General features: G+C 40.1%; 1 protein-coding gene across 2 annotated transcripts in view; it reads right to left on the reverse strand.

Annotated features, from left to right (window-relative positions):
- Window positions 1-1,703: 1,703 nt before the first annotated feature.
- Window positions 1,704-14,222, reverse strand: part of scube1 (signal peptide, CUB domain, EGF-like 1) — a 125,227-nt gene continuing 112,708 nt past the window's right edge. For both annotated transcript variants that reach the window (XM_073480516.1, XM_073480515.1), the window contains 9 exons: window positions 13,844-14,002; window positions 13,371-13,574; window positions 13,091-13,252; window positions 12,323-12,490; window positions 9,871-10,032; window positions 9,525-9,722; window positions 7,671-7,823; window positions 7,378-7,457; window positions 1,704-7,209 (listed from right to left, as the gene is read on the reverse strand). In XM_073480516.1, the coding sequence (XP_073336617.1) occupies window positions 7,057-7,209; window positions 7,378-7,457; window positions 7,671-7,823; window positions 9,525-9,722; window positions 9,871-10,032; window positions 12,323-12,490; window positions 13,091-13,252; window positions 13,371-13,574; window positions 13,844-14,002 (1,439 nt within the window). In that variant the 3' untranslated portion in view covers window positions 1,704-7,056. The remainder of the gene's footprint in view (window positions 7,210-7,377; window positions 7,458-7,670; window positions 7,824-9,524; window positions 9,723-9,870; window positions 10,033-12,322; window positions 12,491-13,090; window positions 13,253-13,370; window positions 13,575-13,843; window positions 14,003-14,222) is intronic.

The following is a 14,222-nucleotide window of genomic DNA, read 5'->3' on the forward strand; positions in this document are numbered from 1 at the left end:
TTTGGCTCTGGAACCCTCTGCCCTTGGAGCCATTAGACAGAAGAGTTAACATCCGATTCAGCCACAGCCACTTTTCACAATACATTCTGTAAGGTTTGTAATGGAGTCATTGCCAAGCCCTACTGTATACACTGGAATAATTAGACCAAACAGTAGATGTTTTGTCACATTTTTGTTATCCAATCAGCCCATGTTCAATCTTTATCACTTTATATCCAGTGAACTTTCAGCAGAGCAACTGATGGAAGGAAGGCAGCAAGATAGTGAAAGGAAAGTAATCTCAGCATCTGGCACAGTCACATTTGCCTGCAGGTGCTGGCTGCTGATTGGACGTCCTAGAAAAGTCATGTAGGAAATATCAGATCTGCCTGTCAAATATGATTAATGAATAACAGCAGAGCAGCTGAGAAGTTACAGTAATATTCTAAACAGGCTATGAACTCCATCACCAAAGGAGACTGCCACTGTCAGTCAGTTATAGGACATTTGCATGTGGGTAAATACATTTACACTAATTATTCTGTAATCCCAGCTCATGTAATTCTTTTGTGGATGTCATAAAAATGTAAACCTTATAGTGACATACTGAACTGCTGTTCTGAGGGGAAAAAACATAATAGGAGGAGGACATGGATGTATCACCTTACAAAGTTTGTAAGGTGACATTTCCTGGTGACTTTCTCTTATTTTAGTGTCAGCAGATCGACAGGGAGGAGAGTGCCGTGCAATCCACAAGTTAAATTAAAACACACACACACGCACACAGAAAAGAAAAGAAAATAACTGTGTGTATACCAAATGAAAGTGTCATGCTGTGATGGATTATCTTATTCGGTGGAGAACAAACAAATGCAAATGGCTGATTTTGTACAGACACACCAGAAAAACTGGAAAGAGACAAGCAAATATTTTACCTTTTAGTGTGAAATCCATAGTTTATCCTGAGTCAATGGGAAGGCAGGCAGTAAGATACATGTCCCCAGTTCAATACATTCAGAATGTCAAGGTTATCTTTACTGTCAACAAAATTGTCAACAAACTATTTGTGATGTCACAAATCATGCTCGTAGCCTTGCCTCTTAAAATCAGATTTTCAATGAGTTCTCAGAAAATGTACACTTTGAGCAAAGAAACATCCTTCTGGTGTCAAACTCTATACATACATCATTCTACACAGTGAACCTCAGATGTTCAGTAGTAGATACAAGAAGAAAAACACATTTTTGGCTGGACGGGGACTTTAAACATTTATCATCTGCAGCCTGCTAAAATGAGACAACAAACATATATCTTATGATGTGGTTATAATCCACATGGTTTTTGCTCACAAGCTTTACTGAAGCAGCTAGTGTTACTGATGAGGGTGGCTACTAGTGTGCTAGTGGAGTGTTCACTGGAAGAGTGAAGATTTGTTCAAAAAGGGTAGCTCACCTCTCATCTCCTTCTACGTAAAGCAAAGAGAGCGAAAATTAGTGTAAAAGAAAAATCCTGCCAGTGCTGCTGCACAGATTACAGGAGAAGATAACAGCGACATTAGCAGTGTCAGCTTTTCCGAAAGCGTACTTCACATGCACATGGAGCCACATCTGAGGAAAGGTAAGAGATGTAATGAGCAGATACGAGCTGCTTCAAGGGCTCCTCCATGCCTGTTTCATTGTGGATGGGAAGATTTTACACACACGCACAAAAAGAGATGACTTGAGTCTGTTTTCTGCTACTGTTTTATTTAATTTGTTCAGTACTGGAGTTTCATGGACCAAACAATGGCACACACTGCGTTACAGTTTCTCTCTTTGGGTACAACCGACTAACACAAACGTTAAAATTATTCCTCTACAAATTGGACTAAAGTACATACATACACAGTCTCTTTCTCTATCACAGGCACCCGGCACAAAAATTCAATGCTCACACACACACACAGATACACACAGAAACGCTCACACTCACTGCACACATCCATTCTCACAATCTCTCTCTCAAACGCACACACCCATTCACAATAGAATACATTCTCAGGAAAACAAAACAGTCAATTATAAATTTTAGAGCATTTCATTTTTTTCATAACACTTGTATTTAACAGTGCCCACCTCAAACAGGAAGTAGGCCGTACCATGACATGTCTGTGTGGCAGCCATTTAGAACGATACCTAATAACATTATGCTTTTTTTGGGGAACTTATCTAATGATCCAGTGACCTCACTGACAATTGGGTCAATTTTAAGGGTGATTATCAGCCAATGACTGTAAAAAAAATGTTATTTTCCATTTCATTATTGGTTTCCTCAACTATTTAAAAAATTTGTTTTGAAGAAAACTCTTAACGTTGACCAGCTCAGCACTATAAAGGACCATACCTGTGATTTGCCTGCTACAGATCACTAATTCCAGATGCTTTTCATGACTGCAGACCGTTTGCCAAAGTACAAGTTTTTGATGGATTTCCTTCCTTTTAGCCATATTGGTTTTATTTCAGTACGCTATAAAAATCAAGATACAGACAACTTGTGGTGGTGGTATCTTCAAGAATATTCCAACATCCCAGATTCAGAAGTTAGATGCTGAAAAGCACCAGGATAGACAGGATAATGTTTTCTGCATTAAATACAGATCCATAGCCTGGTAGGTCATCTATGAGGAACCCTTTGTGATATTCCAGGATCTTGATAAAGTAATCCTATTATAGTTTTTATGTTACCTAGGATGATATGAGCATAGCACAGAGCTACTATTGAGAACTCAGTGGAGGTTCTGGATAAATTCTGCTGAAAATGATCCTTGTGCTATAATACACTGACATGACAAAGTGAAAAAAAAGTGCAGAGGTTTTGTCTTACATCAAGCTTGTTGTATTTGAGGTGTGAATTTATATTGGCTGTGGGATTTGTTTAAAAAGTTGCTGCTCAAGAGCCAAATTAAAACATTTCTCATTTTCAGATCTCAGTAACTCCCAAGACACTATGAGGAGGGCTTGGAATGTGGTTCCTGCTCACAGATTTCTCACAGCACAAAAACATTTCACATACTGAAAGACATAAAGTCAACTAATTGTTCACTGTGATGGTTCTTCCATCATAAAGGAAGTTTGACATTTTGTAAAATGTTCTTAAAATAAACACTAGAAGATTAATACCACTCTTATGTGTGTATGGTAAATACATGTATCAGCATCTCTAAAGCTGACTAATTAATTATACGGAATTAACAATTTAGGTACATGTTAATTAGTGAGTTTCAGCAACACATCCTCATAACTATACAACTGAGTAGGTCAATTGCCAGTGACTCCCAAAGTAACATGACTGTTGCAGTGTACAAGTAGTACTTAGTACTAGTATAGCAGTTAGGTATAGGCAACACAACTACTTACAGTTTAGGAAAACAGTGTTGGTTTGGGTAAAAATAACTACATCACTGATGCAATTTAAGTAACATAGGTATATATGTTAGTAATCTCAAATAACTCACCGTTGACTTTTGGTTTCTGGTTTGTTTTCTGGACATGAGCGACGGCCTCCTGGGTGAGGGTCCTGTGCTTGTCTGAACCTACTATCACCCAACCGCGTCCCTATATGGACTGTGTCACTCTATATGCTACTTCACCAGACTTCCTGCTTTGCTGCTGTAATAATTACTACGGCAACTAGAGGTTGCTGCCTAACAAAAAACGGAAGCTAAGCTAATCAGCTAGTGGTTTTAGCTACATATTTACTGTAGAGACATGAGAGTGGTATCAATCTTCACAGTAAGACAGTGAATATTCTTCAAGTCATTGTGCAAGTATCTGCACATTGATGTTTACAATGTACTAAAATGAACAGAAACTAGTCTCTGCCTGGAAAGTAGGAAACCTCAAACCTTGATCTTTGGAAAATTCTATGCAATATAATTTGTAGTTGGACAAACCATTCAAAATCTCCAGCCTGGTCCTTTAATCTATAATCATTCAATCAAATCAATCAGAGCTTTAATAAGCTCTAAAATTAGCACTGACACTCCCTCATCTTCCTTGTGCTCAGCACAAAGACTCTTTACATTAATGACTCTGGGAACAGGAGGTTAGCTTCCAGAGGCGTGTTAACACCAATAATGGATATTGCATTTGCATTTGTTATCATCCGTCTGGGTAAGCTTCTTAATGAACAACACAACACACAGATAAAGTTCACTGGCTTACAGTTGAAGCTGTAAGTGCTACAGACACACAGACACTCAGATAGGCGATGCCTCTTATTCCGACTGTATCCCTGCCACTACATTCACCTCCAGATCAACACTCCAGTCACACCATACATGTTTTACAACTCCACTCGCATTGTGCACATATAGAGTCCATCTTCAATATGCGATATAGGATTTCATAGATGTATTATTAGTACCAATGGGAATGACACAGAAACATCTAGCTGGGTTATAAAAGAAAAGCATAGTATACACACTATACTTCCTATTTAATGGAAAGAGATTGCATCTGTGTGAATGCATATATTTGAAGTAGTTTTTTTAGAAACAGGCATATACTGTAGTAGTATGTATGTATAATGCCATCATACAAGAAGCCTTTATGGTGAAGCTTCTTCTCTCTGGCAGCAATAGGACATGTTTGCAGGATGAAGCAGGATGGGGCAGTGAAGACACAGACTAACTGTAGTGGTGGTGGCAGGTTAGAGTGATCCAATGCTTAAACTGTCTTTCCTCTGTTCGCTTTAGTTTAACACACAGTCTCCACTGTTGAGATGTTGAGGCTTCAACCGAAATGTTACTCACAGGGTGAGTGAATAGGACTTGAAGCTACTGTAACTGAGAGATTTGGGGGTAACTGCAAGTTACAGAGTGGGAGCGATAACAGGAGACACAGCTGTCTTTCTCTCTCATCACCGCCACATGTGGCACATTTCAAAACAACACAAAAAAAAGGTAACAAATACGTAACTATAAAATTCAAGTGCAATTAAAGTTCCAAATATTAGTTACATCACATACATTTCTCTCTAAAGTAACAATTCGTTACTTGCAGGTAGTTTATCTCATCTTGTTATATATCTTTTTTTTTATTATTTAAAAAAAATTACAATATAGTCTTCCTGATTCACCCCATTTAATCTTTCCCTGTGCTCCGATGGATAAAGCACTCACTAAAGTGGAATGGTTAAGATTTCCCCACTTTAACATTTCGTTCAAATCATTTTCCATGTTTTAGTGTGTTTTAAGTGCACCAATCTTTTTCTCATCTCTGGCTTGTGCACATCTAGGCCAATAAAGAAATTCAGGACACATCCACGTACACTGTGTGGGCCAATGCATCATAACACATCATGCTGTGCTGTGTATGTCCACACAAACATACACGTCTTACACATCTGTATGTACATCGCATCTAAAACATCTGTGATGTGGGCTTCTGCAAGTTCTGACATGTTCAGTATAAATATTACAAAAACAAAACAACAACACAGAAAACAAAGCAGAGCAAAATAAAACGAAGGGTGGAGAAAGTGAAAGAAAGAATGCAGAAAAAATGTGTTAATAAAGGTGCAGAAATTGGGGAATGGTTGGGAGAACAAGAAGATGTGGTGTGCAGAAATAGGGTTTGACCGATATATTGGTTTGCTGACTAGTGGTGCCAGTAATACGTACTAAAATTACTTTGGGAATGCATCATTAAGGATTTTCTCATGCTTTACAGATTATTAATAAAACATTTTTATAGGAATAGTTCAACATTTTGTGAAATTCGCTTTCTTAATGAGAGTTATGATGATTAATACCACTTAATTAAGCTTATCATACTGACTGGAAGCAAGAGGGGACAGCCAGCCCAGTTCTGCTCAAAGGTACAAAAGAATCAACTACTTTTACAAGGTCTGCAACCAGCATAAAGCCTCCTGTAAAACCACAACATTCTGTATTTACTTTTTTCATTTTTATATTTAATATACAGATGTGAGAGGGGTAACAATCTGCTCATCTAATGCAAATAAGAGTTTTTACCAAAATAGTGAAAATTCCTTTAATACATATAACACACTATAAAGATTTATTTAGTCTTTTTAGTTGCTAGGCTGTGTGCCCACATTCAAGTCATTGGCTGTTGGGGCACAGTGTGGGTGGCTTGGTGGTTGAGATAGTAACCACAAAAAACAAACCGATGGTTGTCGCTGTTTTTAGCTTTCAAGCTAAAATACAACTCTTTGCAGACCTTTTACAAACCAAAAGGACACTTCACTTAAACCTGTAAGCTGTTACTAGTCACTTAAGTCCACTACTGATCAGATATAGATTCTTCCTGTGACTACAGTTACATAACAGGTATGTACAATATGCAAAAATAATTGTATTTGCAACATGTACTGATTTTAAATGTTGGTCAATAACACATTTTATTAGCCACTGTAACAGCTAAGTTTTCCTTTAATTAAATACATTAATTTGACAGATCAGTTGCTCTAGGTTTTGATATTCTTATTGTTCTTCTCAGTGACAATGATTAATAACATCTAGTGTGATAATGATATAGCTGCTTGTTACTGAAATTGACCTAAAACAAAGGACACGAAGATCTACTATGCTGTCTCTGACCATGTCTCTGCAGGCATTTCAGACTTTGTTAAAAATAATCTTTTCAGTATTCAACATTTCATTAGATCATGCACCATCAATACTGACAGATATTGCACCTTCACTGACATAGCATTCAGGTCATCCTGCCTTTAGGAGGTGCTAAATGTTACGATGCCAAACTGAGAAATAATACTCAAATCTTGTACATGTTTGGTATAAAATGGTCAAATTTAAAGAAACAACATATACACACACAATATATATCAGATATCTTCTGCTACATTATCAAAAAACCCATATCGGCCAAACCTTATACAAAAAGCTGCACCAACTGAAGGTAAGGGGTCAAAGATGAGGAAAGGCATCATGTGACAAATACAGGAAATAAAGAGGGAAGTTGGGGGAAAGTAGAGGGGGGGTACATTTAGGTTGCTGGATTTGGAATGACGCAGGATGACGGGGGTCTTGAACAGGGCAGTGGGGGGCCCTGTCTATTTGTACGGCCGAAGGAACCTGGTGACTTTGGAGCGCAGCAGCTTGATGAAGGAGCGAGGGAACATCTCTTTGGACTCCTGTGCTGTGTACCTGAAGTAGTTCTGAGGATGGGCCAGCACGTCAAACAGGGCCTTTATTAGCTTCTTATCCTGTAGGGGGGAAACAAAGAGAAAAAGCCTTATCGCACTGTACCAATCATAGGTGAAGGAGGTGAAGACTTTTTTCAACCTTTATTTGCAGTAACAGTAAATGTCATTCCCTCAGAATCAAAGCACCATGCGGTTATAGGTCTGGTACTGTACTGTATTCATCAGTACCTTCAGTATCTCCTGGTGGTTCTCAGAGGCATAGAGCCTCCCATCTCGCACTATGTCTTCTATCAGCTGCTGGTAATCCTCTGGAACACAACAGAGTTACATGATGGGAGCGCGGTACACAGTACAGTTAAGTACAGTATAGAGTCTTGTTGAGTGAAGGTAGATTCAGCATAAAAATCAGTTCACAACACAGGGATTTTTTTAAATGTAAAACATCAGGAGCTCACTAATGGCAGCCTGTACATGAAATTAGATCCAACTCAAGTGTCTGAATTGTGTTCAGGGTGACTCACCATCGTAAGTGACATATGGAACTTGGAAGCCTTTGCCACTATTGCCCTCGTTGGACTTGAACTGAATCCAGAGCTTGCGAGAGCGAGAGGTGAAGGCGATCGGTCGCTCATAGGTCTGACATGTCTCATAGGTAGTGATGGAGGTAGGGTGGGCTGGAGGAAGAGGACAAACATGTCAGAATAGTACTCCAAATCCTTGCAAATTTCAAGGATTATAAGGATGTTTTCAGACCTATAGTTTATTTGCTCTGGTCGAAATCAACAGATAAGTTTGTTTATTTTTTTACCTTGACTTCGTGTCTTTCAACACAAAAACATTCAAGCAAAGCACAAAACTCCAATTTGAGGATGCTGACTAACGTATTCACCTTCCAAGATATCAAGAAGGCAACAGCAGCTAGACTAACCTCTAGTTATTCTCCAGATATCTCAGAGCAATGTTGATTTTGATCATCTGCATCCCAGAACGCATAGCTTGCCTACCTATGAAAGCAGTTTAGCTCAAACCTAGAGTTCATTTTTTCCGTTTGATTTTGGATCATGTTCGCGCAACAAAAGAATAGATCTAGAAACAGTTTCTTCATTTCCTCTAAATTTTCTTGGTGTAGAGGTTTTTTAGGTACGACTGCTGTGTTTACCTGCCAAACAAATTGTACCAAGGAAGAAAACAAACCTGAGGTTTGTATGTTCCCTAAGAATAAGCTAAAGGGGAACTTAGCACCAGTAAACAGCTTCAGTAGTCAATTGTGATGAAAAGAACACAGTTGATGTAGGTTCTGTTTAGGCCCTGACACACCAGACAGACGATCGGCCATTGGTCATTATCAGTGCTGTGAGTGAGCATCTGTGGCCCTGTTTTTTGCACTGTGATCCACACACTAGTTGGTCCTTCTCAGCAGCTTTTTGGCTGACTGAGCATGTTGAATAAGTGGCGGATCCAGTCAGTGAGAGAAATCACTCCGATTTCTGTTGAGCTGAGCAATCAGTGCACAAAAAGGAAGGGAAAGGCTCGTAAGCCTGTTGCTCTAGTGTCCATAATTTCACCAATTTAGTGCAGTTTCTCATTATTTCTAACCTTTTTTTAACAGTTGTGCTTCATCAGTGTTAGTTCTGTGATGACAGTTCGGTGTGTCTGGGCCCTCAGCAAAACTGAAGCTAGTAGTTTGTTCCAAGACCATGGGCAAGCTGTCTAAAAATTAGAACGTTTCTCAAATCCTGCTGAAAATGAATGAAATCACACCCGAGTTCATCTGTATGAGCTAAGACTGTTTTGTCAGCTGCTGTTTACAACATCAAGAATGAACTGTCAAGCTCAACTTTTCAGCTGACATAACTGAGATGTTCTAGAGGTGCTCAGAATGTAGGGTCCAAGAAAAATCATTGATACGTAACTCCAGAATAAAACAATTAAATTAACCTCGAGTTGAAATTGTTTGGTCAAACAGTCTTACTGTATACTGCCATTGGAGAAAATAATCATGTGTGTTGCAACAGCATCATTTGTGTCATTCTCACATGGTTAATAATGTGTAGCAGAGGACTGTTGTGGAAAAACAAAGAGATAAATGCCTCGTTGATGTATAGGTAGAGGTTAACCTTCAACATTCAAACCTGATGGCACAACTAAGAACACAGCATATTTTTCTTCTGTAGGTTAGGAATAACTAGCGCCAGATGCCAGGCTGCTTGGCAATAAACTGTAACAGTCACATTTTGAGTTGTTTTGTAATGTTGTAAACACAAAATTCGTATTGTGCTTATCAAGATACAGACCATAAATCTGTCTGATCAGTTATCTTCGGGTAAAAAAATGAACCAGAATTGAAATGACTCTGAATTAAAATGTCTTTTTACCGCTCTTCCTCATGACCAGCACGTCGCCACACTCATCCTCGATGGGTAGGAAGATCTCTGGTACCACAATGAGAATCCGCCTCTTGTGTGGTGGGTTGATGGTCCAGACACAGTCCACATTGGATGGATAGTCCCCTGGGTAGTTGGGAGACTCAATGTAGCCTGTGTATTCTCCCAGCTCACCTCCACACAGCTGGTCTGAGGACAAAATGATAGGAGCACTTTGCAATATAAGTCATTTCAATACAACAGCAGCAATGTCTGAAAAACCTATGACTCATCATCGATCACTCTGCAGTTTATCAGTTAAATACTTTAGAAGCAGGCAACTGTTCAGCAGCATTACTTTTGCAGTGGGACACATTGGTGGCGCCGTCAAAGTCAGTGGTGGTGTTCCCTGGGCAGGTGATGCAGTAGTTCTGTCCAAACTCAGACTGGTATGTTCCTGCTGGGCAGCGGATACAGCGGTGGGTGCTGGAGTTGTAGTAATGTCCAGGAGCGCAGTGCACTGAGGAGGAACAGGAGGGAGCCAGGGTAAATGCGGATAAACACATAAACAGCAGGCCATCTACAAGATACATCACACAGCTGTGATATAATTCATGTCTAAATTTAAAAACAGGCAGATAAACAAAGCACTAAACCCTGTATAGATGACTTCTCATCTCATACACATCTGCGCACTCCTTTATAACAGCATTAACAATGAAACTGCTGACAAATGACTTGCTGCAAATGTCAGTATAAACATACACAATTTTAAAGTGGCACATAAAAATCTCTGATTACATAAAGCAAGCAGTTTACAGAATGTTTAACAAGACAAGTAGTCAACAGTCATGCTAACGGCTCTGTAAGTGTGTACTCAGGCACGGTGGTACTTTGAAATAACCTCTAACATCAGCATGCTAACAAGCTCAGAATGACAATGCTTACATGCTGAGGTTGAGAGGGTAAAATGTTTGTCATGTTCACCGTCTTAGCTCAGTGTGTTAGTATGCTAGCATTAGCTAAACACAATATACAGCTGGGATAGATGGGAATGTATGTTTTGCAGGTATTGGGCAAATAAACATTTTGACCTGATGGTGGTGCTAGGTGATAAGTCAAGGGATCACCAAAGTAACTGGCATTTATCCTTGAAGGGCCATACATCTCTGTACAGAATTTACTGACAATCTATCTATTACTATTGACCTGTTTGTAGCACTAGATGAAAAGTCAGGTGATCACCAAAAATCATTGAGCGCATCCTCTGAGCACCATGGAACACTGGACCAAATTTCATGACAATCCATTTTGAGACATTTCACACAAAACCAGCAATGTTAACCTCATAGAGGCATAAAAGAAAAAGTCAGGGGCCAAAGTTATTTAAAAAAAATTCATCAGAATCTTTCTTTTATAGTTGTTGTAAGATCAGCTAAAATGTTGCAATAAATGCCACAGTGCTGATTAAATGATGTGTGTAGTAACCAGGTGCGGTATTGCGGGTGGGCCTGGGCCCACCCACTTGTACAATTGGCCCACCCTAAGTGACCAGTATACATACATACATATACACATACCCGTCAAGACTCCTGATTTTGGTGGGAGTCTCCCTATTTTTTAACCCATATTCCTGTTTTGCTCGTTTCTCCTACTAATCCCCTGATTTCATAATAATACAAATAAATTGGGAGTCTCACAGTTTCTGTGTGGGACGTCCCTGCACTCACTCAAGCACTCTGCTCCGTTCAGTTTGCTGCTGAAAATGGATGAAACAGGTCCCAAGAAGAAGGAATAAGTTTCCAAAATCCTCAACTAAACTTGTTGCGAGAACTTCCACTTCTTGCCTCCACTCTGCAGAATGTAGGCCTAGTCCTGCATCATTCTTCCTTCCTTTCTTTTTGAGGGGTCTCACAGACTCTCTTGCAACATAGTTATTTCTTATTATGCAATTTTTTTTTTTTTCCTGTGATCCCTCCCCAGACAGCTTAACAACCATTCACATCTAGACCCACCCCGCCCTAATGCCCCACATGAATGTCTGTTGGGTCAATGACTCACAAGTGGCCCTAACGACTCTGAAACTCAGAGTTCACATGTGACCTTAACGACTCTGTAAGGACACTCCCACACAGAGTTTAAAAGCCTGCAGCTCCCCTCCAGTTAGTTAGAACTGAAGAAGACTCTTGGATGAGGAGTGAAACATCTTCAAGTCCAGTTGCCAACCATATATAACTTAGAATCCTCTATAGACCATTTATATTGACAGCACAGTGATTTGCTCTCTCTCTCTTGCTATAAATCAACCTAGCTCATCCAGTGGTAGATCTCTCTCTCTCTCTCTCTCTCTCTCTCTCTCTCTCTCTCTCTCTCTCTCTCTCTCTCTCTCTCTCCCTCCCTGCAATCAATTTAAATGATTATCAGTCTGATAATCTACAAAATCCACAGCAAAAAATAAACATAATAGAAAGGCTGTTTCTTTTTCACATGATGTGAGCAATAGACTCGTGTGTGCTGCTCGTTATACATATAAACTGTCACGGTTAAATACGTTATCTCGGCATGAACATGTTTTAGAAAAAGAGTTAAATAGTGACTTAATCAACGAGAGGCGCTAGCTGCCTTCCACAGCATATCATCTTTGTTTTAGCGAGACTAGAAAATGTCAAAAAAGGAAAATATTAACATAGGTTATATAAATGAGGTCCAGCCAAAACTGAAATCCTGGTGCCAGTAGTAACTATGAACAAGAACAGTGTAAACACACATACAATAGACATAAAGAGATACACGCTGTCACAAAGCCTCACCTTTGGCTTCACAGTCTCTGAAGGACACCGATCCTTCATACTTGGTCATGAGACCTCCTCCGCAGGTGAAGCAGAGGACCCGGCCTGGTTCTGGCTGGTATAAGCCCAGCGGACAGACCTGACATGGGCGGAATCCGTCGGCAGAGAAATGGCCTGCTGGACACTGACCTGTGGGAAGTAGAAAAATGCAATTCTTCCTTTAGATGTTTTTTTCAGTTTTTCTCTTAATGTATCTGTATTTGTAGCTCGCTTTAGAAACTGTTTGACAGAATTACACAGTGTAAAAGTGATTCTCAGTGTAGGATCAGTTGGGAGATTTCTTCCTAATCACAGCTCTACACAAAGAGCTTAGTAACTAAATACAACACCGGTCTGTTGCTCTCTTGTGTCTGTAACTCCCATTCAGTTCACTTTAATGGCCACAAGGTGGTGCCATCCCAGATAGTTGTATGTGGGACTGGCACATTGGATTTATTTGTCACCAGTGTACAGAAGACATACAGACACACCTGCAACACCACTACTGCTCTTTTGCCCCAAATGCCCAAATTTACTGCAAGATAAATGCAGATTTATCAGGGGGGGAAGTCTACAGGTGATTGTCAGTCAGGTGAAAGGTCTAAGGTTCTCTAATGGACTGTAAATCCTTCATTCACACCAGCTCCGGTGTATTAATGTGGATAATACAGCAATGGTTTTAGTACTGTTGAGGAAGAATACAAGCACTGGGGCTTTTGAAATGACTCTAATGATGTGGTGGTGAATTACCTCCACACTGTGACACGTTTTTGGCACCAGCGATGCCCTGTCCTTCAATGCTGGGACATGGCTCACAGGACAGTTGACCTGCCGTGTCCTGGTAGGTACCGGGAGGACACTGGACACACTGCTCCTGCTCCCCGCTGTAGTACGTCCCCACACCGCAGCTCACTGAGGAAGACCGCACAGGTGAGTTCTGACTGAATACTTTCTGTAGCTCCTCATTATGACAGGATGACAGCATCATGACATAACATCATGACACCAGCTGACAACTAGCAAGACTTACCACACTTTCCCTCTCTGAGGACTTGTCCCGTGCTGCAGGCCTCGGCACCCTCCAGTACTCTGGACGGTTTTTGGGCCACCTCATACTCCGTCCCAGAGAACTGGATGTAGAATTGCTGTTTGTTGATGGACTTCCTGAGCGTCCGCATGGCACTCTGCAGCTTCTGCTTCATCTTCTCCCGCACACACTCCACATTACATGAGTCTGAGGCAAGAAATGACCGTTGATAAACTCCAATAAAGACAAATTGATTTGTTTTCCTGAATACTCTGAAATGACCAAATCCTGATAATGTCTCTTGTTTCTATAGACTTTAGACTTTCTGTAGCTGTTTTTAATCGTGATGTTTTAACGTAAGAACTCATATCTCAAAGATTTGTATCCGATACTGCATTTACGTTACGCAGGTAACTTCTTAAAATTCTTTTTGCACTGTTTGTATGTTTATTAACAGGTAAGAAAGAACATCACACCTGAGGCCTCCTCCTCCTTCATCTCCATCTCAAACTCAGCTGTGATATGGGAAACCTCTTTGGAAGGAGATTTGCGTCCTCTTCGGCGCTTCTTAGATGAGTCACACTTGAGGTTGACAAAAGTCACCTGGCAGTCGTCAGTGCAGGGGAACTGGCCTCCTTCCAGGTAAAAAAAAAAACAGGAGTGAAGAATGAGGAGGAAGAACAGAACAATGATATTCATATGATGGAAGATTGAGAATTATTTGTTATAATAATGTACTCTAAATATAGGTGGGGTTTCATGGCGTTGGGTTCAAGTATAGATTATAAATTGTTATTGTGTGTAAACTGATGCTGACTAAACTCTGAACTGACATGTTGGTGATCCAGTCCAGCT

Source organism: Pagrus major, chromosome 14 (genome assembly GCF_040436345.1).
Source record: "Pagrus major chromosome 14, Pma_NU_1.0".
Lineage (NCBI taxonomy): Eukaryota > Metazoa > Chordata > Actinopteri > Spariformes > Sparidae > Pagrus > Pagrus major.